The sequence below is a fragment of the Martes martes genome, assembly GCF_963455335.1.
Source record: "Martes martes genome assembly, chromosome: 16".
Taxonomy (NCBI): domain Eukaryota; kingdom Metazoa; phylum Chordata; class Mammalia; order Carnivora; family Mustelidae; genus Martes; species Martes martes.
The window spans coordinates 16,381,212-16,408,425 of record NC_137904.1 but is presented as its reverse complement, the minus strand read 5'-3'; the positions used below and the strand labels follow the sequence as shown (position 1 = coordinate 16,408,425).

General features: G+C 42.4%; 1 protein-coding gene across 2 annotated transcripts; it reads right to left on the bottom strand.

Annotated features, from left to right (window-relative positions):
• Window positions 1-161: 161 nt before the first annotated feature.
• Window positions 162-25,538, bottom strand: LOC308357772 (myosin-1). 2 transcript variants are annotated; one of them, XM_080827540.1, is made up of 40 exons: window positions 25,335-25,538; window positions 25,057-25,087; window positions 23,106-23,342; window positions 22,871-23,014; window positions 22,595-22,751; window positions 21,453-21,480; window positions 20,603-20,717; window positions 20,426-20,518; window positions 20,228-20,291; window positions 19,456-19,554; window positions 19,260-19,363; window positions 18,971-19,109; window positions 18,673-18,791; window positions 18,433-18,582; window positions 18,148-18,318; window positions 17,056-17,365; window positions 16,889-16,959; window positions 15,642-15,729; window positions 15,442-15,559; window positions 15,025-15,148; window positions 14,800-14,936; window positions 14,452-14,707; window positions 12,040-12,282; window positions 11,770-11,946; window positions 10,808-10,953; window positions 10,638-10,728; window positions 10,162-10,551; window positions 9,437-9,563; window positions 7,706-7,824; window positions 7,365-7,561; window positions 5,905-6,088; window positions 5,464-5,629; window positions 5,250-5,374; window positions 4,528-4,836; window positions 4,238-4,441; window positions 3,798-3,923; window positions 3,537-3,707; window positions 3,167-3,271; window positions 2,951-3,046; window positions 162-1,138 (listed from the first exon to the last, which is right to left on the bottom strand). In XM_080827540.1, exons 3-40 carry the CDS (start codon window positions 23,307-23,309, stop codon window positions 986-988), a joined length of 5,820 nt encoding a protein of 1,939 aa, XP_080683666.1. In that variant the 5' UTR covers window positions 23,310-23,342; window positions 25,057-25,087; window positions 25,335-25,538; the 3' UTR covers window positions 162-985. The 2 variants fall into 2 exon arrangements, with proteins under 2 accessions (XP_080683666.1, XP_080683667.1); XM_080827541.1 differs by lacking the exon at window positions 25,335-25,538 and having other exon boundaries at window positions 25,057-25,322.
• Between the last annotated feature and the right edge of the window lie 1,676 nt (window positions 25,539-27,214).

Sequence of the window (27,214 nt, the reverse complement as noted above, 5' to 3'; positions counted from 1 at the left end):
TTATAATCAGGATGGTGGTTTGCTGCAGTTCTGTAGAAAGGCACAGTGTCACAGTCCAGAGACCAAATAATGAGAGTAGGGAACTGACGGGAAACAATTAATTGGCCTTCCACTGCTGTGAACAAGACTGGGAGAAAGCCTTGTAAGAGTCACAGAACTTTCCAGAGAGAGCATAGATACTGCCAGTGTATTCATTCTTAACTCCCTCCTGTTTCCTGTTCTTATGTGACGGCAAGGGAGGATGCCCAGGAAAACCACTTAAACCTATTGCAGGGAACAAAACACTAAAAATCTCTTACATTGAAAAAGAACTAGAAAATCCGCAGAATGTATTTCCCTCTCAAGGGATCCTAATCCTGACTTAATAGTTGATATATTCATAGTGGAGAGTTTGCATTTGGAGCATTTTTGAGTGTCCAATCCAAATATTTTACAGTTTCATTTATCTTATGTAGGTAATTACTGTTTTATTTTTACTCAATCTTGAGATTAAAATAAATTACTTCACTAACAGAAATCAGCCTTTTCTGATAACTAGCTGGTGTTTTGCCCAGGGAGATTTATCATATGCTATGTTCTATTTGCCTCATGCCCACTTCTAGGCCTCATCTGCTCCCCACAGGGACAAGTGTGGCTGAGGGCATTCACTATCAGAGATTGGCCTGGCTGCTCCTATCATGTTTTTTCTTGGTGATTAAATCCTGCTCCATAAGATAAAAGCCAAAAATCTTTCTTTCTTTCTCTCTCTTTTTCTCCCTCCCTCCTTTTCACCTTTCCTCCTTCTCTCCCTCCTTCCCTCTCTTTCTTTCTTTCTTTCTTTTCTTGATGCAGAAAAACATTAATTGACACAGTTGGGCAGGGAAAGAGTCTCACAAGTTATTTGCGGATAAATTTTTTATCTGCAAAAAAACAATGTAGAAAACAGAGTGACAAAGATGTTCACATTTTGTGCATTTCCTTGGTCACTGTTTAGCATTTCGTTGAATTACTCTTCACTTATGATTTTCGTGTGGACCTCCCGGCTCTTCACCCGCAGCTTGTTGACCTGGGACTCGGCAATGTCAGCCCGTTCCTCAGCCTCCTCCAGCTCGTGCTGGAGCTTGCGGAATTTAGCAAGGTTGACATTGGATTGTTCCTCCTGAGAATGAATGGAGAGGCATTTAGGAGGGAAAAGAGTTAAGAATTTCTAATTTCTTAGGTCAGTTGGTCTCAAATTTCTTTTTACTTAAAAATGCTTCACTCTAGTAAACCTTAAAAAAAAAAAAAAAACTAGACAAAAGCACTTAAAAAATTTTTTTTTGTATTAACTCCTCTCATGCTTCTTGAACTCATGGATAGGAAGGAGGGACAGGTGACATTTGCTATCAACATTCCTAAAAGTTCTCCTTTTTAACATGTAAGCATCTTAGAGCTACTACTAAATATGTCAGGTTTCCAACCTCTTCTTCCCACTCCCCCCCGCCAGAGTTTGGTGAATGAACCAAACCTTCTAAAACACAAAACAAAACCTTTAAAAAAAAAACCTATATTATATCAAGCTATTAGCCTTGAATATTAATTATTGCCCCTTGAGTATTTGAGTGTAAATTATTGCCACTTAATGCAATTTAGAAATGAAACAAAATTTCTTTCTCAGAATACTCTTCAGTAGTCTCTGATGATGTTCGAACAGATAAGCAGTGAATTTGGGAAGGTCGGTTTGGGTTTAGTCTTTAGTAATTGTTCTTTTTTAAAAGGCTCATTGACAACAGTTCAAAATATGGCATTCAAATTCAGAAATTAATAAAACTTAGGATTACTAAATAGTAGAGTGTGAATAAAACCTCAGATCTTCCTGTTACAGATGAGAGAAATAGGGGTTAGAGACACATTAAGTCTCTCTCTGTCTGTCCCCCTTATGCCCTGCTTCCCACCCCAGACCTTAGAGGTCAGCCAAATCATGAAAACCACTAATGAACAGAGGAACTAATTTGTGATGAGTAGGTATATATAACCATACTTACATATTTAGAAAATTTGTATTTATTATTTTAAATAAATCATAGGTTGGGGAAATGAGATAAGGTGGAGTGCCAAGAACCTATTGGTCTGAACATGAGCAAGACAGTCTGAGCTCCAGACTTAACTGTTCACTTGTCACCTTCACTTATGTATATGTTGGCATTTCAAAGAGTGTTTCCGTAACAGAATTCCTGTTTCTTTCTTGCCCTGTGAATCTGTCCCTCCCTTACTTCCCCATTGTAGCCTTTGTTGCACCATCCAACTGGTTTCTCAAACTGTGAACTTGATGAAGTACCCCTGATTTTGTTTCTGTCACCTCCCAGGGCAACCAGTTAGCACATCCTATAGTTTCTCCCTCCAGAATGTATCCTGAATCTCTCCCCTCTTCTCTATCTGCTTCACTACTGCCCTCAGGCAAGCCATGGGCCTACCTGAAAAGCTTCCTAGAATGTCATTCTATACCTACCTTTGTTATTGGGCAGTCTATTCTCCACAATGTGTCCAGAATATTCTTTTTAAAAAGTATAAACCAGGGCATGACTGAGTAATTTAGAACCCTCCTGTGGCTTCCTAGTGTCTCATTGTACTTAGAATGTGATCTAGACTTCTTACCAAGACCTAGAAGACCCTGTGATCTGCCTCTTCTTTTGCTTCTCAGCCCCTTCTCTACTGCTCTGTCTGTGCTTCTTTCTGCTTCTTGAACCAGACTCTTGTCCTCTCAAGAGCATTGTGTTGCTCTTCTCCTTTCCTAGAAGTGTTCCCTGGCTCATCAAGTGGTTGGTTTCTTCTCATTCTTCAGAACATTGTTGACCCTTTTCCTTTGATCCTTCCTCATTGTATCCTTCTTTCCTCTCCTTTCATTCCCCTAACTAAGCTGGCTTGGCCATACTGAAGTCTGGGGCTCCGGTTGGAGGAATTGCATGGTGACTCCAGGGGGTTCAGAACTCACCGCTTCCTCAGCTTGTCTCTTGTAAGCTTTCACCTTCGCTTGCAGTTTATCCACCAGATCTTGGAGTCTGAGCACATTCTTGCGGTCTTCCTCAGTCTGAAATAATATTTTGGAGAGTGGGTCTCTTGAAAGTGCAAATACCATGAACATTTTGTACGTTAGCTTTTTGAGCCCTTGGAGACTAGGGTGAAAACCTAGACAGGCCATTTTCTTTACCTGGTAAGTGAGTTCCTTCACTCTCCTCTCATGTTTGCGTAGACTCTTGACAGTTTCAACATTGCGCTTCTGTTCACTTTCAACTTCTCCTTCAAGTTCACGGACCTGCAAGAAGATAGGTATTTTAAAAAACATTTACAGTGATCCATTCCCTCAGTGGATTTCTGCTTCTTCAAATGACTTGCAGTGCTTCCTTTACTCTGCTTTATATGTATTTTGATGCCCTAGTCTAGTTGTACCCTTAAAAGCTCTTGGGCAGAAAGGAACATTTCTATTCATTCTGTATGTCCCAATCATTCAGCAGTATAAGGTACTCAAAATCAAGAACTGGATTGAAATGAGGTGGGAAATATGCTATCAGAAGACCCACCCTGGCCTCCAGTTTCTGGATCTGCTTCTTCCCGCCCTTCAGGGCCAGCTGCTCAGCCTCGTCCAGACGGTGCTGCAGGTCCTTCACCGTCTGCTCCAAGTTCTTCTTCATGCGCTCCAGGTGGGCACTGGTGTCCTGCTCCTTCTTCAGCTCCTCGGCCATCATGGCTGCCTGATGAGTAGTAAGACAAAACCAGTTGAGAGAGCTGAACGAGCACATCAGGATTCAGATTTGACCACCACCGTGCTCCCCTCTGCTCACATCAGTGATGGCCTTCTTGGCCTTCTCCTCTGCGTTGCGGGCTTCCTGGACAATGTCCTCCATCTCTCCCTGGATCTGGGAAATGTCTGTCTCTAGCTTCTTCTTGGTGTTGATCAAGCTCGTGTTCTGGTTAAAATATCAAATTTAGAAATATTTAGTACATGAGAGAAAAGTTAAGATGCCAGATTTTTAATGAACTCACAAACTAGTTAATTAAGTAATTAGTATCCTTCCTTGTTTCATGAATTATCTGAGATGACACTATGTTTTTAATGTGACTGGATGTCACAGTATAGATATTGTTAACCCACAAATATTATTAAGTATTTTAAATTTCATCATACATGAAACATTATGGATGCATTTTTCGGTAATGCCAAGATATGAGCAGGAATTTCGTTTTCATTCCTTTGTATTTTTCACTATTGTGTTATACTCACCTGGGTGTGCAAGAGCTGGACACGCTCACTGGCATCCAGGAGCTCCTGTTCTGCCATTTTCCTGCTCCTCTCCGTCTGCTCCAGAGTGGCCCGCAGCTCCTCGATCTCGGCCTGCAGCAGGTTGGCTCTGCGCTCCACCATGGCCAGCTGTTCCTTCAGGTCCTCCTGGCCCCGCAGGGCATCATCCAGGTGGATCTGGGTGTCCTGTGGGATGAACGATCACTGAGACACCTCATTCTTGGGGCTGCAGTCACCCGAGCCATTTGGGGCCATCTTTTGAACGCACTTACTTTGAGGATGCCTTGGGTGTTCCTGTAGTTCCTCAGGGCCTCTGCAGCCATGCGGTTGGCATGGTTCAGCTGGATTTCCATCTCATTGAGGTCTCCCTCCATCTTCTTCTTGAGCCTGATGGCATCATTCCTGCTCCTGATCTCAGCATCCAGGGTGCTCTGCATCGACTCCACAACCCTGATGTGGTTTCTCTTCAGCTGGTCGATTTCCTCATCCTTCTCAGCAATTTTCCTGTCGACCTCAGACTTGACTTGGTTCAACTCCAGCTGGATGCGCAGGATCTTTCCCTCTTCATGTTCAAGAGATGCCTTTAATGACAGCAAGGGGTGACATTAGCAGGGAATGGGAGTTTACAGTATTCTAGAAATCGGAATTAGTTCTTGCTCTTGTGCTGCCATAACACATATTTATTCTGTTGTTCTGGAAATTTCTATAATGAGTTGTTGGTTTTATATATTTTTGTCTCCCCAGCTAGATAATACCCTTGAGGGCAGGGGGCAGGGACCTTAACTTATTCATCTTAGTTTTTTTCAGTGTCTAGCACAGTTCCTGACATACAGGTGTGTTATTTGCTTGCATTGTTGATTCTCCATCCTCATGCGGAGTACACAGAGTCAGAATTACTTTTTTTCCTCTTAATTCAAGAATTTCATCAATTCTTGCATGCGATGGACTCTAATTCCTCTTGTAATTGTTTTAGAATGTACAATAAATTGTCTACCTCTGCCTCCTCTAAAGCGGCCTGAAGTTCACACTTTTCTTGTTCCACTTGTTTCTTTATCTTCTCCAGTTCATGGATACGTTTCCCTCCTTCTGCAATCTGCTCCGTGAGGTCAGAAATCTCCTCTGTTGGTGAATAAAAATATAAAAGTTGGTTCAGTGAGGGAAAACATTTTTTCAAATCTTTTGTTAAAGAAAAGGTGAGATGTACTCACGTTGTAAATTCTTATTTTCCCGCTTCAAGGTTTCAAGTTGGTCTAAAGATTCTTCATAAGCATTCTTAATCTTGAACAACTCTGTGCTAAGGGAGCGGGACTCCTTTTGGGAAGCTTCAAGTTCAGCATGAGTTTCTTCATACTTCTGTTTCCATTCTGCCAGGATCTGAGGGGCAAAGAATGATTCACAAATTTAATGGATAAAGTTGATGGGATGAGGGCACCATGTATTCTGGCACTTGTCAGAGTTGAGGTGATCTGGGACTGTCAAATCATTATGAGAACAGTAGAAACCATAGGCGTTGTTCCCCTCCACTGCCTCCTGTGGAGTAGGAGCTACTGAGAACAGCCCTCACGTGGTCTTAATAATGTACACTGAGAGTAACGGGCTGGCTTCCATCCTGTATTGAATACTGAGCCAGAGGCTAATATATGAGTTACCTTGTCGAAGTTCCTCTGCTTTTTGTCCAGGGCAGCGCAGGCCGCGTTGGTTCTCTCCACATCAATCATGAGGTCCTCCACCTCATTCTGGAGCCGCTGCTTCGTCTTCTCAAGGGAAGCGCATTTGGCGTTCACGGCTTCTACGTGCTCCTCGGCATCCTGTAGACGCTGAGCCAGCTTCTTTCTAAAAAGTGAAATAAAGACAAGAGAAGTGAATGGCCATTAGTAGAATTGGATGTTTCAAAGTAGGTACAAAAGAGTGATTTCCACAGCCAGACACCTAATACTTTGGTTTTCCAGCTTGTTTTGTAGGGCCAGTTCTGTGTTAACTCATTCTTACTCTCCTATGAACCAAATACTGAAAACAGTCTAAATTTCAACACTGCCGTACTTCATACTCTTGCTTTAAGGCTGTCTGTGATCAGCCCAAGCAACATTTTCCCCATCAAGGTGGCTGGTTTACTTCTCCTCTATAGAATAATAACATCTGCCTTGAATTACTGTTATTTATGTCTTACCTCCACTGAATTTTCATCTCCAGAGGGTAAAGTGTGTATGTTGCTCATCTTTGTTTTCTTCTGGCTGTCACACATTTTAAATGCTCAAATGTTGGGTGAATTGAATTTAAATGAATGAATTTGACCTCAAATCAAATATACTTGATTTTGGCTAATTGTGTCCCTTATTTTTCTTGGCTTTTTGGTAATCATTTAATAAAAATAAACTTTTCCAAATCAATATCAATTTTGTTTTGTGAGCTCCACTCAGATGCTCTTCTAAGGCATCCAGCCACCATGATTCCAACTACATAGTTGTACATGGGTCACAGGATAAACAACTAGATCTCTCCTGAAACTTATGTTGAATGAGTAGGTTTCTTCTTGTCCAGATTCTCTGTCTTTACAGTTCAATCTTGAACTGTTTGATTGCACTGAATATTTGGTCCCTTATGAAATGATGTGTTTCCTTTCTTATTGCAGAACTTTTTTTTTTTTAAGTCTTTAACAATATATGTCTTTGTTCCCCTACCAATAGCCATGTTTTTACATCTCAGAAGGAGGAGCTGTGTTCTGAGGCCTAATTTTTTTTTTTCCCTTACATGCCCAACACCTTGAACTGATTTTCCCATTAATGGCTGAGAGGGAGGAAGGGCACAGGGGAGTATAGTTAACACTTACTCTGTCTACACCTTTGTGGATAGAAAGATGTCAAAAGTTCCCCTTTTTAAAAGCAGTCCTTCAGGTTCTTCTTGCCTTGTTTGGTTTCTTTTTTCTGCCTTCTAGCTTAATTTCTTTTCCTGCCTGCCTAGAATGTTTGTCTTGCTTTGGTTTATCATGCATGTTTTTTCCTTGGTTTTTCAAATTTGTTTTGGGAGCAATAGACATTTTCCCATACAGTGCTTATGGCAGATATGCTTTGTTAACAGAGATATTTTCATTTCAGCTAAGTCTGGGACATACTTGGCCTCTTCCAGCTCCTCTGTGCGCTGGATGGCATCTGTCTCGTATTTGGTCCTCCACTGGGCCACCTCACTGTTGGCCTTGGACATTGCCCTTTGCAGCTCGGCCTTGCCCTCCTGCTCCTCTTCATACTGTTCCCGCAGCAGGTCACAGTCGTGGCGGGCTGATTGCAGGGCATGGGCCAGAGCACTCTTGGCCTGAGAACATAGAGATCAGAGACCTAATTTGATATCTTTAAAGTGACATTTAGTCCCTAGGCTCCTATAAGCCATCAGAAGACAATCTATAGAAGTAAGAGAAATAAAACCTGAAAAATAAGGATAGTGACAAGTAGGGCTTACTTTTATCTCTTCTTCAAGCTGCCTTTTCAGTTCCTCGATCTGTTGTGTAAATGCTTGTTTGCCTCTTGAGAGCTGAGAAACTAACGAGTCCTTTTCATCTAGCTGGCGTGAATATTCACCTGTTAAGACCAAGATGGAGAAAACTCAACCTCACTTTGGAAATCAGCTCTGGATTAAAAACTGGAGCAGGGAAAGGGACCTGAGTTTGAAATACATTGGAGAGCATAGATTACAGCAAGCCACAAAGCTCCACTTCAGTTCTGATGAGCAAATCTATGTAAAAATGAGAAGTATGGAAAGCTTGGAGGCTGATTTCATACTTAGGAGCAACTCAAGATATTTTGAAAGATATATAAGATTATATATCACAGGGGAGCCTGGGTGGCTCAGTTCGTTAAGAGGCTGCCTTCACCTCGGGTCATGATTCCAGGGTCCTGAGATCCAGCTGCTCATCAGGCTCTCTGCTCAGCAGGGAGCCTGCTTCTCCTTCTCCCTCTATCTAGCACTCTGACTACTTATGCCCTCTCTGTCTGTCAAATAAATAAATCTTTAAAAGAAGATTATTTATCACAGTAGAAATTGGTCAAGAAGCATGTAACAAGAGATGTTAATATTTAATAAGAATCACAACTTTCTTTTTTTTCCATGCCACTAAGTTAAAGAAGGAACTTAGAAAAGAGTCTACAAGGAGGATTTTGATACTTTGAGAATACAGACTTTTTAAAAAAAGATTTTATATATTTATTTGACACAGAGAGAGAGAGAGAGACAGCAAGAGAGGGAACACAAACAGGGGGAGAGGAAGAGGGAGAAGCAGGCTCTCCGCAGAGGAGGGGGCCTGACATGGGGCTCAATCCCAGGACCCTGGGACCATGACCAAAGCCTAAGGAAGATGCTTTAATGACTGAACCACCCAGGTGGCCTGAGAATACAGTTTTTTTTTTTTTAATGAAGTTTACTAACTACCTGTGTAACAATAATAAAAGCCTGACTTTGAACTTTGTCCTAGGAAGAACAATATTTGAATGCATGTGAAAGAGTAAAGTGGTTCTTCAACACTTTGACCTGCCTATCACTTTAGTAGTCCAGATGACCCATAAAATAATTTCCATCTTATTACCTCTCACTTGGGGAGGTGGAAATTTGGTAAAGGTTGGTTTGATTAGGGGACAGAGGAAATGCAGAGACTCTCCAATTTGGATAGTCAAAACTCTACAAACATCACTTAAGGCTCTTGGGCTGGGTTATAGTACTGAATTTCTCTGCGTGACTGTGGGAGCTAGCAGCATTTGGCCAGACTTCAGGAAGAAAAGAGGAGTAAGCATTCCTGGACAGTCACTTCATCACTGCCATCGCCTGTCATCTTTAATATGTGGATTACATTACACAGACTGTTGAGGGTAATAAAGTAATAAATAACTTGTGTAAGCATTTTGAAAAGTGCAAATAAATACTGTGAAGCTATACTTTTAATTTGATAACTTGATGAAAGTCAAATGTGCTTTAAAATGTGTAGAAACAGAAGAGCCTGGATCTCTTTAATGAAAGTCAAGATTATAACAAAAAAGAAAGCAATCTATGACAGTGGTCAGTGATTTGTTCATAGTGGTGGTGACAGGTGTCTCCCAGGAGGGTAATATGTGATCTCAATAAGTCAGTGCAGAGTTTTCCAGTGAATTAAGCATCCAAAGGAAATTTGTCATTCAAGGTCAACACTGATAAATGGCCCACCTGATTCTGTCTGCAGACGCGCTCTCTGAGCTGTCAGGTCGTTGATCAGCCGCTGCTGCTCCTCTTCCTTGGTCTTAAGTTCACTCACCTGGTCTTCTAGAGTGCGACACATCTTTTCAAGATTCCCCTGCATTCAGAAGGTGGTAGAAAGCTTCTCAAGCAAGCATTTGGACCACAGGAATTTTTCATAATCTGAGCACTCCACAGGGGCTGTGGGCCCTGTGATAATACACTATCTTTACAAACACACACTATAGAGGCCTAAGATTATGAAGGAAAGAGTAACAAGTGACATAGTCCAAACATGCCACCAGTGAACTGCTTTGTGAATTCAAGTCTGTACTCAACTCCTTTGTCTCTGATGGGAGAATAATGATACTTGATTTAATTCTGGGCAGATTTTTTGAGGAGCAATTTATGTATTTGTGCTGAAGGGGAAAAACAGAAACCCTATCAAGGTGAGGTGTTTTTAAAATCCCAGAATGTATAGTCCAATGGTATATTTTTTATTTGGAAGAGCTTAACTTTCCACCCTACTGTTCTTTGGGTGTGGCTGTTCTCACAACAAAGATTGAGAGCTTGGCCTATCACACCCAAGTACCCTTGCTCCCGCCTGTCTCCTGCTTGCACTGTCTGTAGTCTCCTGCCAGTTACTAAGGATTCCTGAGCCTCTCTCTCACACCTGTCTCACAGAAATCTCTTTAAGACTTAAACCATGATTGCACCTTGGCTTTGGAGACAGTCTCCATGTTACTGGCGAGGTCATCGATCTCCATCTTCATCTCGCTCTTCTCCTTCTCCAGCTTCTGCTTCACCCTCTGCAGGTTGTCTATCTGCTCCCCGAGCTCGGCCACACTGTCTGCGTGCTTCTTCCTCAGGGTGGCTGCCGTGGCTTCGTGCTGCAGGGTGGCCTCCTCCAGGTCCCGGCGCATCTTCTGGAACTCAGCCTCGCGCTTCTTGTTCATCTCGATCTGTGCAGAAGTGGCCCCGCCGGCTTCCTCCAGGCGCTCGCTGATCTCCTCCAGTTCCCGGGAGAGGTCAGAGCGCTGCTTCTCTGCTTTGGCCCGGGAGGCCCGCTCTGCCTCGATTTCCTCCTCCAGCTCCTCGATGCGGGCCTGGGGGTGACACATCAGTGTGAATGCCGACTCATGACAGTTTTGATTTCTGGAACGCACAGAAGGAGTTGGGGGGTCCGACTCACCTGTAACTCCTTGATCTTCTTCTGTAGCTGCATCGCAAGGGCCTGCTCGTCTTCAATCTTGCTTTGCAGATTGCTCATTTCAAACTCTTTCCTGTTGGAGGAGCATTTTATGTCAGTCACAGATATAATAATAATAATTTCCCACTGAAAGGTTTGTCCTGTTTGCTTACTTTTTGAGTTTCTCATCGAGTTGCTGCTTATCATTTTCGACATCCATTGTGGATTCTTGAGCCAATTTTAGGTCTCCCTCTAGTTTCCTCTTTGCTCTTTCTAGATCCATTCGGATTTTCTTTTCTTGTTCCAAGGATCCTTCAAGCTAAAAGTTAATAATGCATGAATACAGTTCCTGGAATGTTACCACCTTTCATCGAGGGTTGGCCTTGTAAACATTTGACTCCTGTCTAATCCACAGCTTATTTTTGATTTTTCTATTCATAAGACTAATTTGTTTCATCCATTCCATTCCCTTTGCTGAGGAGTCATCATTGAGAAGGTGAACCATACCTCATTACCATATGATTACAGTAAACTGCTAGGGAAATGCCATCCCTTCGGAATCCCCCCACTGGAACCCACTGTTATTAGTGTTTCACCATACCTGTAGACACTGCAGCAATGTTTCTAAACCATGACTTCTTCCAGGTCCTCCCTTACTCACATATTTACAGTGGGTTCTCTACTCGCTATAAGATCACATTTAACCCTGAATTCATCTTGCTCATTCCTTATTTGGAATCCCCTTCCTCACTGTGAGGGAAAACCTTCTAGATATTTACTACTACTTTGCTCTTGCTCTGCTCGCCACTTAGAGCACTGTCTCTGTTTCTTTCTGGCCATTTGCTTTTTGATCCCAACCAAAACCCATTTTGTTTGTACAGCTTTTCCTGGTAAACAGAATAACCTTCCTTTCCCCTATTTCTTTTTACCCATACTGTCTGTTACCTACAACATTCTTTATTAATTTTTTTGACTCCATGGGTGTCCATCCTAGACCTTGAATCAGGGATAATGTTCTACGCTACTTATTCATTGGAAGCTCTTGAAAAGTACTCATTCCATCATTAGAATGTAAACTCAGGCTGAGTTTGTTACTAAATAAAAAAATTATGTTTTTACATGATGTTAGGCTTACATCATCTACTTGTTGTTCAAGCTTGATTTTAGCCTTGGTCAGGGTGTTGACTTTGTCCTCTTCTGCCTGCAGGTCATCCAGGGTCTGCTGGTGGGCCTCTTGGAGGGCCTTCTTCTCCTTGGTCAGCTTTGCGATGGTTTCGTCCAGACCTGCCATCTCTTCTGTGAGGTTTTTCACCTTAAAAAATTAAAAAGAGAAATGGTAGCTGTGCTAAAGCATGTTAGTAGGGTGGCAGAACGTCTGTATGGTAGAAGGAAATATAACTCATACCTTGTTCTCTGTGGCGTGCTTCTCCTTTTCAACCTTGGCCAGGGTCAGCTCAAGGTCGTCAATGTCTTTCTTGAGCTCTGAACACTCATCCTCCAGTTTTCTTTTCTTGGCCGTCAGCTCAGCGTTGATCTCCTCCTCATCCTCTGCTCTCTCAGTCACCTCTTTGATCTTGGCCTCCAGCTGGATTTTGGTTTTGATCAGCTGGTCACATCTTTCCTCTGCATCAGCCAAGCTATCTGCTTCCTGAAAAGGGATAATAGACACTTTCAGATTTTAGTTCTCTGGACATTTTCAGATTTTATTAACATTTTGAAGCCAAACAAGTAAATTGTGTTTTAAACCCTTGAGTTAATTTTTATAAGTTTTCCATCATCTAGGAGATATTTATTGGGCACTTATTATGACACTGCAGATTTTTTTTTAAAAGAATTTAAGTCAGGGTTCCTGGTGAAATTAGGATACACTTCTATTTGCTAATGACGAGGTTCAGGACATACTGTCCCTAAATACGGCAGCTTGGCATATTGCGTGCCATAAACTGAAGGCGTTTGAGAAAATGGCTAAAGTAGGAAGCCTATTCTGACCTCCTCCACTCATCCTTCTTCCCTGAAACATGTGAAAAGTACCTTCCTGTACTAGGAAGGAAAGGAAACAAGACATTCTTATCACCAGAGATGGGAACTGGGGGCCAAGAAGGCTGCATAAACAATCCTTGTTAAACTAACATTTATCTTCTTTAGTTACTTCTTCACCATTTACTACCCTGAGCCCAAACCCCTTTGTCTCGTCAGTTCTTTACAAATCTATCATTTGTTTAAAGGATATACAAGCTTCCTGCTCTGCTTACTTCTTTGGGTCTTCAGTCTCTTGTAAAGACTCATATATACGTGTAAAAATCAACATATATACATGCTTCTCTCCTGTTGATCGGTTTTTAAATATTCAGACCCACCCAGGGACCTTATTAAGAGGGTCCAGGAAAACTTTTTCCTCCCCTGCATTTAACACATTTAATGTGTTGGTATATAATTTCAGATTAGTCACCTTTCTTTATCTAATATTTATTTCCAGGAAAGCTTAGTATATGAAAACAAAATGATTGGGTATCCAGTGGATTGCCCAGAGGGAGGGGTAATACCAAGAAAGTGTCTTAAAGGGAAGATGTCCTACAGAGTAACTGGGAATTACAGGGAACACATGGAAGAAATAAGGGGAACTGAATATGTTCAAAGGTGGTGCATAGAGAAGTAGCGAGCATGTTTCTCATGAGAAGGAATACGGGTTGGAATAGAAACTCTGTAGAAGCAGGAACCATGTCTCCTTCAAGTTGTATCCCTATTACTTGGAATGTCCTCATGTATTTATTAAATGTGGAGAGTTGAGAGAATGGTGCTGAAAAGTGGTCATCCTATTCTCGAAGGAGAAGAGTATGCTCAGACCAAACTTAGATATGCCCTATGGTGGCTAACCGTAGATATGATCTAACCTTAGATATGCTCTATGGTAGCTAACTGGCTCTCCAAGGTGTGGTGAACCTCTCCTCAATTTAGAAAACCCTGTTGTACATGAACTACAGGGAAAGACACAATGCCAACCTAGGTATATACAGATAGTTCATTTTTCTTTAAATTTTCCAGTTGAGTGTCCCAAGTGTAAATACCCAACTGGACCAGTGTCAATTTGCTTCTGAATTCAGAGGACTACAGGGTCACTCTCAGGGCTTATATTGTTGGTCTTAGTAGCAAACTGACAGTCTCTTGTCATTCGAATCACAAAAGTGGGTTAGACAGTTGTGTTTGATCAAATATTTCTTCCCAATCTTCTGGATGTTTATTGGGACATTGGAACAAGAATATCAACCCATATCAACCCATATGAGAGTATCTCATGCTTTGCCTAAAAACTGACTCACTCTGTAGAAAGTATTGCCATTATCCTTGCAATGACTCTATTCTTTCAGGTACTGGAGAGTTTCTAAAGACAGAGTTGAGAGGGAAGTTGCCAGTTGGTTTCATATTGTTTTCAAGTTGATCCATTTCCATCACAATGTCTCCTCCCTCCCCACTGTAAATATTGTTTTTCTTTTCCCTGGTCTTATGTGCTTTTTTCAGTAGGGAGAGTCTAATGGAGCAAAGGTCACCTCACTTTTTGCTCATATTTTGCTAGGAAAAACATTAGGGGGAAAAGGGAAGTGCTTTTTTTTTTTTTTTCTTTTTTCCTTTTCGACAGCAGGGGATCCTACCACAGTGCCTGGTAGTAATGTTCTGTCTGGGATTGTGTAGAACTTCTAAGGAATTGTGAATTTGGAAAGATTGATAGTCCCTTAGTGAGGTGGAATCTAGACCTTTCTCCAGCAACTGTTGAGCCAAAATGTTAGCATCTGATTGCAAGAAATGGACTCTTGATACTCACAGCTTGGACCTGGAGCTGCAGGTCATTTTTCTCTTGCATGAGAGCAACCATTTTCTCCTCCAGCTCTTTCCTTTTGGCCTCAGCCTTTGCAAGGCTTTCCTTGGTCTTCTCAAACTCTTCCTTCATGTTGGCCATCTCCTTTTCTGTTTCTGCGCTCTTGAGGAGCGGCTTGATCTTGAAATACAGCTTCATCCAGGGCCAGTGCTTGACGTTCATGAAAGCACGGACGTTGTACTGGATGCAGAAGATGGACTCTCTGTGACAGAAGCAGAAGTGCTCAGAGTCAGGTTCCAACAGGAAGTAGAGTTAGAAGGGCCAAGGGGACTTGTAGAGTATCTCTGTTAATACCTTCTCTCCACCATCTTCTGGTACTCCACTCTTGCCAAGAACCCTCTGCACCTGGCCTGGGTTCTAGTAATCAGCTGGGCCAGCTTCTCATCTCGCATCTCCTCTAGGAGCCCCAGAAGACCAGCTTTGAAAAAGACCTATGCGTGGGAGGAGTTGCTGATCAGACACTATACAGAAACTTCACAGGGACAAGAATAGCACCAGGTAGGCTTTAGAGACCATTACCTTGGTGTGACCAAATTTATACTGGGTGTGGTCAATGTCGATGGACCCAAGAAGCTTCTCAGAAGCCTTCTTGCTGTCAATGAACTGTCCTTCAGGGATAGCACTTGCATTTAATACCTTGTATCTGTTTAGGCCAAGAAAATAAATGATAGAGCTGTTGTCATCAACAAGACATCTTCTTGCCTTACTATAGAAACGATGTAGACTCTGGGTAGTCTAGCAAACATAAACAAGAAATCATATCCATGTCTTCATTCTCTGTGTATCAGAGGGTGTCAAATTTTGGGCTGTCAATACAGAGTCTGCCAAATGTGTTTCTCTTTTCTTCAATTATAATAGAAAGTATAAAGGATTTTTATATTGAAACAATTAAAATAAAAGAACCTCTTAAGATAATTTGCAGTGAGAGAGTCTGACCTCTGTTTGAAGTCTGCGTAAAGGATCCTGCTTGGGAACCCCTTCCTGCAGATGCGGATCCCTTCCAGCACCCCGTTACACCGCAGCTGGTGCAGGACAAGTTCATGCTCCATGGCCCCTAAGAGGAAGAGCACACATGCCTCATTTCATGGTCTAAAGCAAGCATCCTGGAGCTTGTTCAGGCAACATGTGGGTCTTACCTGGAGTCTTGGTTTCGTTGGGGATGATGCAGCGTACAAAGTGGGGGTGAGTGCTCCTCAGGTTGGTCATCAGCTTATTCAAATTCTCCTGTGGAATTTATGAATATTTGATTGTAAAAAGCACTGTTTCCGTACATTCATATTCACAGACATAATCATTGTGACATCTGTGATATTGGCTCAGTTCTAATAGTATCTAATTAAAGGATCCAATAATATCTAATTCAGACACTATCTGAATAGTATCCAGATTTGAAAATGAGGAGTTGGAATTTCCACATTCTCAAAATGTCCTTCTTTTTCCTGTTTTCGTGCATGATAAACATATTTTCCTGTTAGTCATTGAAGTAGTCACTGCTGCTGAATTTCCTACCGTGTGTTGTAGCTTGAGTATGATATTCTAAATGCAGGGAAATATTCTACCCAGACTCTCCGGTCTAGCTGTGTGATTGAGCTTTACAAATAATTCAGTGTCTTCTTCCAAATCTCTAATTTCTTTCTTTACCTATTTTCAATTGTATCTGCTTCTCTGTCACATTCTTATTCCTTATTCTAATTACAGAACTGTGTCCTCCTGCTCATTCCACAGAACATGGCCTTTTAGTGCCTCACTCTGGGAATTGGCAGAACACCAACAGCCATGTTACTGGGTATGAGAAGAAGTCTTCCAACTTGTGGAAATCCTGGTTTTTCAGAATAACTAAAGCTTTTGTTATTACAGATGGGATTGTCCTAAGAAAGGTAAATTTTCCTTCAAGAGCTATTTCTTATCGCATCTGGTTTTTTAATTCCTTTGTTTAGAATCATTCTCCAGTTCCCAGCAGGGATCTTCTGTCATCAGCTTTCAAAGTCCACTCACTTCAGTTCTGAGCCAGTATACACCTGGGCACATACATCATTTGGAGGCTCTCACAGCCTCCAGCAAGTCTCACGTTTTGCCTAGTCCTATCCCAGCAGAACCTTTTAAATGTCAATGACCTTATTTCCTGGCCCCCCAATTTAATTTTACCATCTGATGCTGACTTGTTCAATTTACTCTCATCCCTCTTGACACCTTGTCTCCTATATACTGACATGTCTCTTCCAAACAACCCCAAAGTCTCTAAACTGCTCTACCACCACCCACTGACTTGTCTCTAGAGTCATGTCCAGTTCTGGAATCCTTTCAAGATTACTTCCCTTTCCCCACAAATACAGTAAAATTTAAGCCCCTGAATCTAATAAGACATAGCAAAGGCATTTTGTACCCTGAAGAGAGCAGACACGGTCTGGAAAGAAGAACCCTTCTTCTTGCCACCTTTCTTGCCGCCGCCAGACTCTAAGGGGGGTAGAGAGAGCACAAGCAATCATTGCACAGGCTTCCTTAGTGTGTGTTTGACACATTAAATAAAGGATGACTTCTACTGGAATTTACCTGCTTCAGCAGCTGCTGCCCCGGAGAAGAGGAAAGCCAGAGTCTTCATTGCAGACTTCTGGTACAGCCCGACCACGGTCTCGTTCAGGGGGTCCTTGTTCTTGTCCAGCCAGCCAGCAATGTTGTAGTCCACGGTGCCAGCGTAGTGGACCAGAGAGAAGTGGGCCTCAACCTTGCCTTTGGCAGGCTTGGGCTTCTGGAAGTTGTTGGACTTGCCCAGGTGCTGCTCATAGAGCTTGTTCTTGAAGGAGGTGTCTGTGGCCTTGGGGAACATGCACTCCTCTTCCAGGATGGAGAAGATGCCCATGGGCTGAAAAGATGAAAAGAAACAAATACCTTTCAATTTTGTCTGCTTGTAGAAATAATATGTGACATCTTGATCCTATTTGAGTAAATTCATCCTTTAATTTCTTACAATTAATGAAAACTCTTCCCTTGGTTCATAAGTCATTATATTTGCAAATATTTTTGGAGTGCCTATTGAGATCCAAGTTCTGTGTTGGGCTCTGGGATGTGGTGGTGAGGGAGAGGAACAAAGGCCATACTCTCCTGGAGTTTATGTCTTGCCCCACGGCTCCACAGCCGCATTTTTCCAAGTGTGACTTGAAGACTGGTTGGATCAGAAACCCTTGGTGAAAATGCATATTCTAAGGATCCATTCCACACTTCCTGAAGAGTTTTCCCAGGGGTGAGATTAGGGAATTCTGCAGTTTTAGTAAGCACTTGTGATGAGTCTCAACCTAAAGTTTGAAAGCCTCTGCTTTAAGTATTAGAACATTTCAGTTCGAAGAATTAGAACATTTCAGTTGCCAGTAAAAATGAATCTAAGGATGACAAAGGGAAAATGAGTGAAAAATACTCTTTATAGTACGCTTTTATAGGGAAAGGTGGTTTTAAATATAAGGTCTTGCATTGCCAACTGTCGGGAAATGGAGAGTTCTGGTTGCTAGAGAAAATATTGACTCTCCTTTTACCAGAATATCTCCCTCAGAATTAGCAAAAGAAGGACTTTTCCTGTATTTATTTATGAGTTGAAGTCTTCTAAGATTTTTCTCAGTGGTATAATCTGTGACCTGAAAAAAGGAAGCGAACCTTCTCGATGAGCTCAATGCAGGCAGCCAGGTCCATCCCAAAGTCAATGAACTCCCACTCGATGCCTTCCTTCTTGTACTCCTCCTGCTCCAGCACGAACATGTGGTGGTTGAAGAACTGTTGCAGCTTCTCATTGGTGAAGTTGATGCACAGCTGCTCCAGGCTGTTGAACTGGGTGTTGCAAAGAGCAAGAGTTGGAGTGAGTCTGGAAAATCCAGTGGGGACTCCGCAAAGAAGAAACAAAATGGAAGGGCCTTAAAAAGGCCATTTATTCAAACAACTCACGTCAAAGATCTCAAAGCCGGCGATGTCCAAGACCCCGATGAAGTACTGCCTGGGCTGCTTGGTGTCCAGCTGCTGGTTGATGCGGGTGACCATCCACAGGAACATCTTCTCGTAGACGGCCTTGGCCAGAGCGCCCACGGCATTGTACACCTTTGTGGACAGGGTAGTGATTGTTGGCGCTACTGAAGACATGTTGTGAAGGCCTGGGATGGGTGTCATTCATTGAGGTCACACACTCACCTGCTGCACAGTCTGGCCTTTGGTGACGTACTCGTTGCCGACCTTGACCCTGGGGTAGCAGAGGGCTTTGAGTAGGTCAGCAGAGTTCAGGCTCTGGAGATAGGCCGCCTTGTCAGCAACTGCAGAGACAAAATTCAGGCACCCTGTGTGACCTACTGTAGGTCCCACAATTCATGGGGGCAGAGTGATGAGTGAACCATTCTATAGAAAATCTGTATGGGGGTGAATTTGCATACGTTCATCAGAAGCTCAACTATAAAGAAGACATGAATTTGGAATGATCTTTTTTGTGTATTACCTTCAGTGCCATCTGGCTCAGCCTGCTCCTCACGCTGCTTCTGCTTGAACTTCATGTTCCCATAATGCATCACCGCACCTGTGAGCTTGTAGATGGAGACTCTTTCATCAGAGGTGAAGCCCAGGATGTCAATAGCACTCTGCCAGGAAAGATGAGAGGACAAATGTTAGGGCAGAAGACATTAACTTATTCAGGAGAATTTATACCTTATCCTTAACCACACCTATAGATGAGTGTTATTGTCATTTCATACATAATGGATTTTAAAAAAACTGTATATGTGACTTACATCCGTGGCCATCAGCTCTTCCTGGTCATCAATGCTGGGGACTGTGATCTCCCCTTGACTGACGAAGGCATAGTCATATGGGTTGGTGGTGATCAGGAGCATTTCTGGGTACATAGAATTCAGGGTATATGTTTTCCATCAGAAGTTGTTAATAAAATGATTAACTTCTAGCTTATAAATCTAAGCTCCTTCTTACCAATTAGGTCTGGCTTCTTGTTAGACATGATTTGATAGAAAATGTGGTAGCTTCTTTCCGCCTTCAGCTGGAAAGTAACTCTAGACTTCTCCAGAAGATCTGCAATGAAAAGTAGACGCTGGTCAAGAGGAAAAATTGCAAAGTTGCTGAAGTGATTTTGGAATTTGGGATAATTAACTAAAAAATCTCCCTGGCCTGTTGTGATTTCATCTGAGTGTTGTGCCTCTACAACATAGGCTACATATTGTGCCTCTACAAACACTATCACAGGTGCTCTTACCACCTCCCGAAAGAGACTAAAGCATGCCTGGCCCAAGACATAGACATTTCTCATGCAGAAGATCATTGACATTTGGGATATAATTGATTCTGGAGAACCCCTCCCTCCTCAGGGTCTTTTCTCACTTTGTAATAGAGGGACCACTGAGAGCAACATTTATCAAGCCTCCGGCTAGGAAGAAATCACCTATTCTCAACTTGAAGGCAACTCATTTACCCCAGTGTTAGTGTTTTCTTAGAGAAAATTGAAATCTGTTCTGAGGCTGGAATATCTCAGACAAGCCCCATGGCTCCTGGCAGTTCCTATAGAGTCATTAGTTCATGACTGGGATAAAGCACACTGTGGGCTATGGATAGGACTGGCATTAACTACGGGCATGTTTGGCAGCAGACTGGTGTTTCACAGGCCCTGAGCTCAGCGGGAGCTGCAAAATGTTCCTCCAGACCATCATTTGTCATTTGCGGATTCTGTTTAGGAGGTCCTGTTACTCACATGTTTCAATATCAGCAGAAGCCAGTTTTCCTGTGGTACCAAAGTGGATCCTGATGAATTTACCCTTGCAAATAAAAATGATGATGTTATATACAAAACTTGAAGCACTCAAGAAAAATGAGATGGAAATGATAATTCAAACATGCTTTCTCTGGCATGGAAGGGCTGAGAAGATTCCTCTGTGACCAGGAGACTTACAAAGCGAGAGGAGTTGTCATTCCTCACGGTCTTGGCATTGCCAAAGGCCTCCAGTAGGGGGTTTGCACTGATGATTTGATCTTCAAGGGTCCCCTGCAAAGGCAAGAGCGGTCCTTACCTCCCGGGCTCCAGACTTCCTGAGAGCCCTGAGAGTCTGGAGTCTGATGCCATGCCTACCTGCATTTTGCCAGAGGTAGGTTCCTCCTTCTTCTTGTCCCCAGTGACTGCAATTGTTGCAAAGTACTGGATGACACGCTTGGTGTTCACAGTCTTCCCTGCACCAGATTCTCCGCTGTCAAACAGAGACCAAACATACGTGAGGAACTAAGCTGTGTGACAAATGAAAGAACCTCCATCATCAACATTTACTATCTTATGCACCCATCTTTATATGTCTTTGTCAGTTTCTCCCCACTCTTTCTCTTCAGCCTACTATAGTTCATATTATTTCAGTTGCTTTGCACTGACAAGAAGTAGGGGAATTCATTCATTAATCACCTAACACATAATTCTTAAAAAATGTGCCAGTCTCTTTTCCAGGTGTTGTGGCCTGGGCTTGGGGTCCAAGAGGCAGCCACCCAATGGCTATGTGGAAAATGAAACCATAAAAAACAACACATGTAGTTCCTCAGTTTCCTTAGACAAAAGACATGGCTCAAGTGAAGTCTTTGAAGTAGGCCTTAAACATTGAGCCACTGGGAACATTCCCAAACGGCTCAGTGTTCAGATGGCTGTATGTTGTTCACTGCCGTCTATCAGGTCCTAGCCATGCACAGAGAAAGGGTTTATAACCCCTACTCTTAGGAAAGTTCTGGGCAGCTTTTGAGACTGGACTAGCAAATGACAAAGTTTAAGCCATTGTTATTTTACATTCTGATGCAGTCTAAACCCTACAACACAGCACAGACTGTATCCCATTCCAGGCTGAACAGCATTGCTTCAGCATGAGCACTAACTAATTTGTTTTAGTTTGGCATTCACCCCATGCGAATAAAATACCAATACATCCCAGAATAGTAATACATACGTGATTAAGATGGACTGATTCTCCCGATCTAGGAGAAAAAGAGTGGACAATCAGCATCATACCAGTTACGCAAACAGAACTTTCTATAGGGAAACACCTGGGGCGTTGAATATAAATACTGTGTCATTTTAAATGGAGTTTTGAAATATATTACTGTAAAGTTGTATATGATATTATTCTTAAACCTCTTAAGTTGAAGAGAAACATAAAATGTTGTTATATCTGAAATTCCTTAAGTCCTCATAGTTAAGTGTGTCCTTCCGGTTTAAAAGAAAGAGCAGTACTTTCCAAAGCCAGACATACTCTCTAGTTGTCTGCTGTGGATTTCAGAAGCATACTCTCTGCTGATTCATGCATAAAGGAGTAAAAAATGCAGAATATATGAAGGATTTGGACAGTAGTTCAATAGGTTTAAATAGTGCTCATCAAGCCAAAGTTGAGATTTGGTTTCTAAATGAGTCAGTTGGTTTCACAGAGTGGGGGGAAAAGAAAAAGTATTGTAGGGTCATAGCCCGTAACCCGAACTCTGATCAGTCCTGTCAAAAGTGTGCTATCAGGGCAAAGAAAGATCAGGTGAGGAGAGTGCCTCAGTCAGAACAAAAATACTTTTAAGGGGGCAGAAAACAACTTCTGTTTCTGTGCATGTAGCCCCCAAACACCATCTTCATTCAATTCAATTCATTCATTCATTCAAGAGGCTGTCTTCTGTGGGATGGTCTCTGATGATGTTAGAGGTGACAGTACTCCTGAAAGCATCAGAGTGGTAGTCAACAAGGAACTTGAGCACAGAAGGATTGAACGTGTATTTTTCATTTCCATTCAGACAATATGATTCCACAGTTACTTAATCTTAACTATTGTTACTTAAATCTATACCATAAATTATGTATTTCTGCGGAGAATACAAGCAAGTTAAGTTTCAAAGGATAGAGCAGAGGCGTGGCCTGGTAAAATCATGGAGGTGGGGTCTGGAGAGCTCGGTTTTAGTTCCAGCTCTGACAGCATGTCCCTCTCTGTGCTTCAGTTAACTCTTCTGTACAACCAGGGGCTTAGATTAGATTATCTCTGAAGATCTGTTTAGCTGTCACTGTGTGACTCTAGGTGGTTAAATAATTTGTATGAGAAACACTTGAGCCACTGACCCGTCAGCATGAACTGGTAGGCGTTGTCAGAGATGGAGAAGATGTGGGGCGGGGCCTCCTGGCGCTTCTTGCCTCGGTAGGCTGTCACCACCTCTGCATTGTACACCGGCAGCCACTTGTAGGGGTTCACGGTGACACAGAAGAGGCCTGAGTAAGTCTACACCAAAAATGAGAGAAAAAAAAAAGGAGTATAATCATCTCATGGGGACCTTAATAATCTATTTTTCAAAACTGTTAACCAACTGTCTGAGCAGAAGGCCATGAGAATGAACTCACGTAGATCATCCAGGCTGCATAACGCTCTTTGAGGTTGTACAGCACGGCGGGCTCGTGCAGGTGGGTCATCATGGCCATGTCCTCGATCTTGTCGTACTTGGGAGGGTTCATGGGGTAGACTTGATCATCTTTCACTGTCAGAGTCTGGCAAACGGGGATGATAACGGTTCAGGTCAGTCGAGAGACCAAACACAAGAACCGATAGAACGGGGCCAGCTCCAGGGGCTCCACTCACCGCTCCAGCTTCGGTCTTCACTGTCACTTTCCCTCCTTCTCTGCTCTGGATGGTCCCTTTCACAAAGGATTCCTTGGGCTCCGCCACAAAGACAGATGTCTTGGCATCAAAGGGCCTATTCTGGGCCTCAATGCGCTCCTTTTCAGACTTCCGGAGGTACGGAGCCGCCTCCCCGAAAATGGCCATTTCCTGGTCTGAACTCATGGCTGCTGAACTCAGCCCAGTCAAAGACCCTGCCTGGGAGGGAAAGAAAAGATATTCTGGAAATTCAGATATTCGATGTCACATTTAGAAAAAGAAAACATTTTTGAATCACTGAGGAACTGAGCACTTAGCGTCGTGTGAAGTATGACCTCCGTGGCTTGGCTGGAGATGAAATGTCAGCGTTCGTGTTCTGTGCCAAAGCTGATAGGTACTTAATCGAACATTTGCAAAGAGACTGTGGTTTCTGGCTCACCTGCCATATGATATTTTAGCTGTGTTCTCTGTTGTATTTGGTATGCATGTTAATTTCTATATGCAGGCTGTGATTAGCTTATACAGAGCACGAAGATGATGGCAGGTGTCCTCTGGCTCTTTCATTGAGAGCTCTTATCTTCCAGATGGATTATAAGCACCCTGCAGGCGGGGAGCACCTCTCTTTCAAGGCATCCTTCGTGCCTCTTAGGATACATACTGAATACAGGGAAGGGCTCAAAGCTGGCTTTGTGAATTAAAAGTACGATAGGTTTATGTTGTGAAAATTCCGGGAACTATTTTGTATGTAGTGAAAATCTTTTTATTATAGATTTGGATTCATTATAGATTTACAAAGGCTACCTGATAAAGGAAAGCAGAACTGTAGGGAGCTTTGCTTTACATTGTTTTGTTAAAAAAAAAAAAATTCTGGGGCGCCTGGGTGGCTCGGTGAGTTAAGCCTCTGCCTTCAGCTCTGGTCATGATCTCAGGGTCCTGGGATCGAGCCCCACATCGGGTTCTCTGCTCAGCGGGGAGCCTGCTTCCCCCTCTTTCTCTGCCTTCCTCTCTGCCTACTTGTGATCTCTCTGTCAAACAAATAAAATCTTTAAAAAAATAAATTCTATTTTACATCAGTTTCTCTTGTTTCCACACTTCTGACAAATTTGGCTTTTTCAGTTGTCCTTAATATTTTTAAAAGACTTATAAAATATTATTATGTTTTCCTTATTACTGAGATTCTCATAAAAATTTCACAAAACTTTCTTTTCAGGATCTTTCCATCTCTTACCACTTTAATATTCATTAATCCTGTCAATAATGATCAGAGGTAATTTGTTTTATAATAATAAAGATATTCTTTCCAGAAAAACTCAAAGCATTTGTGTAAACTTTTCTACATTTTCCCAAACTGCGGTGATTTGGATAACACAAAAATGCTTTGTGTTGCTAAAAATGCTCATAATCATTTTTCAGAGCATTTAATTTTTTTTTCCATTTTATAGACTGTGAAACGACATGAGGATTGAAGCTACTTTTCCAAGGTGCAAGGACTCAATTCATCCAGACAGCATCTCAGGTTTTGGTTTTGGTTTTTGGTTTTTGGTTGTTTTTTTTTTTTTTTTTTTTTTTTTTTACAATATATGGTGCTGAGGAAAATCTATAATATAGGAAATTTATATTTTCTCTATAACTAACACCAAAATGTTGTATTGCATGTCATGTTATTTAAAAGACAGACCGCAATGCTAAAAATAGGAAAAAAAATTGTATATAAAACTCAAAATTCTAAGAAAGCATTTTCAGGTATTGCAGAGGATATAACTTAATGAGAACAAGTTTCTAAAATCCCTCTCAGAATTCTTCAAGGGAAACATGATCAACCATGAAATGAAAATGCTTTCATTTTATAGCCCCCTGAGCACTCTCCAACCTCTGTGGAAGATTTCTTGCACCCTGTGAAGAATGAGGGGAAAAAAAAAAATCAGTACCTTACCTTAGAAATGCAACCTGGAAGTGGGTCAGAACTGTAAGAAAAAGAGCAAATTTCTTCTGGTTAGACTCTAACCATTCCCAATAATAGCGCAATTCCTACGTGAGAATCGGGAAATGAGTGGGAACACTCAAACAGCTAATTAAAATTGCTACGGAGTAAGTTGGAGCCTGTCTGGAAGGGCTGCCAGGTCTGGTGGGGGCCAGGACGTGGGGCAGGGCTGCGGGCTGCCAGAGAGCCCTTGCCGTCCTCAGACAGACCCTGTCCTCACACACACTCACCTTGAAGCTTTATGAGGAAAGACAAGTCCCACCCATTCCAAGGGTCCTTTTATAGGGTCAAATATGGAAAACACGTAGCCTCCTCCTCTTTCTTAAAACGTATTTGGCAAAACATGTTTTTGGCAATGAAGGTCTCCAAGCATAATTCCCCTCATATTAAAGATGTTTGGATATAATTAGAAGTATTTCCTCTCACATTTGGTTAAGTATATGAATCAATCTCCTATAAATAATTCGAGAGGTTAGCCACATGAAAGCGATCTGGCTGGAATAATGTAAGGTGGTGTTTCAGAGAGGGCTACGTTCCGTAGTCCCTGCACTTTTGTTGCCGCCGCTGTTCTGTTTTGCCCAGTCGCCTGCCTGTGAAGTCTTTACAACTGCCCGCACAATTGCGGATACTAGACTGGGAAGGGAAGTCGCTTCTCTCTACCAGAGTGTCAGAAAAAGATTGTCCGTTCCTCCCCGGAAGGCATGAGTTTTGAGGGGTGGGGGGGAACGGTGCAATGTACTGTGCTTTGTTGAGGGTGCTTAGAAATGTGATATTAAAACTTGCTTCGTAAAGAGCAGCCACACACAGCTGCTTGTGTTGTCTCTGGTCAACTGCCCCCCCCACCATTCATTGTCAGATCAGACCACTCCCACCTCAGGCAAGCTCCCCACTGCTTAGCCTTGCCAAGCTTAGAGGTCCTGCTTCTCTCCGGTTTGAAAAAATGCAAGTTGCTTGTGAAATCCTGTTTCCTCTTTGAAACTCAGGATAGGAAGATATTAGAAAACAGAGCATTTCTCTGTCTAAATACGCAGCACCCAGAGCTTCTCCATCAGCTGCCCGTGGCATACATTTCTCACTTTGCTTACCAATGGCACCTGAATGTTGTTTTCTATTCTAACTTTTAATTTTTTAAAAAACGATTTGTTTCATTATCTCTTGTCTTGGGTCTCTCTATGTCAGCCTTGTCTGTCTGCGACGGAGACCAAATTTTCTTCCTATCCCGTTTTGCGACAGTTCCTGTATTATTATACATACATTTGAATCGATTTAATGAAATAGATAGCCATAGGAAAGCAGATATCTGGAGATACTGGGTGTAGTGGCCACGTGATATATTACTGCCTGGAAGGGACTATCTAACCCATATTCCTCATTTGACTATGAAAACAGCTGCGATCCAAAGAATAGAAGACAGTGATCACAAATCACACAGCAGCCTAGACCCCGGGCCCCTGATTCGCACGCAGCCCAGCATGCTTGCTGCTACCAGTCTTCTACCTGGAGTAGATTAAAGCCATCAGGAAGGGTCTTTCAGGAGACCTGCGTCTGATGGGATCCTTCCTAGCCAACCCTCAACCTGCTTTCTGACCACAGGTATAGCATTTTACTTTCTTACAATCCATGTTGTTTGCCCCCGCCAATCCATTTTCTTTAGCAGCTATCTGAAAAACAGGGGCAACGCTTCTTGGGAACAGAGGACGTTTTCATAATGTTCTCAGTAGGATTTGATAGGCATTTTAAGATCTTCTTTTGACCTGTGCTGGATGGGCTTTGTAGTAAGCTTGTTATAAGATGTTGTTTTTTGCTTATTACTGCCAAGTTATGAGGCACTTGAGCATTTACAGTGATGTGGAACAAAGGGAAAGAGGGGCCAAGCAGGGAGAACGGTGATCCCACACTCTTCCCTGGGCTTGGGACAATGGGAATTCTAAGTACCTGCTAAGCTGCTCCCACATGTCTGATGTAAGCCATTCTCCCACAGTGCAATTTAAACTCGTACACTCTTGCTTCTCATCAGGTGGGTAGTTACCACTTAGCTTTTCCTTTATGCTGTCCGGGAAGGTTATACCTTGGGCTATGCATCTCAGTGGAATCCAGATTAGAAAATCTT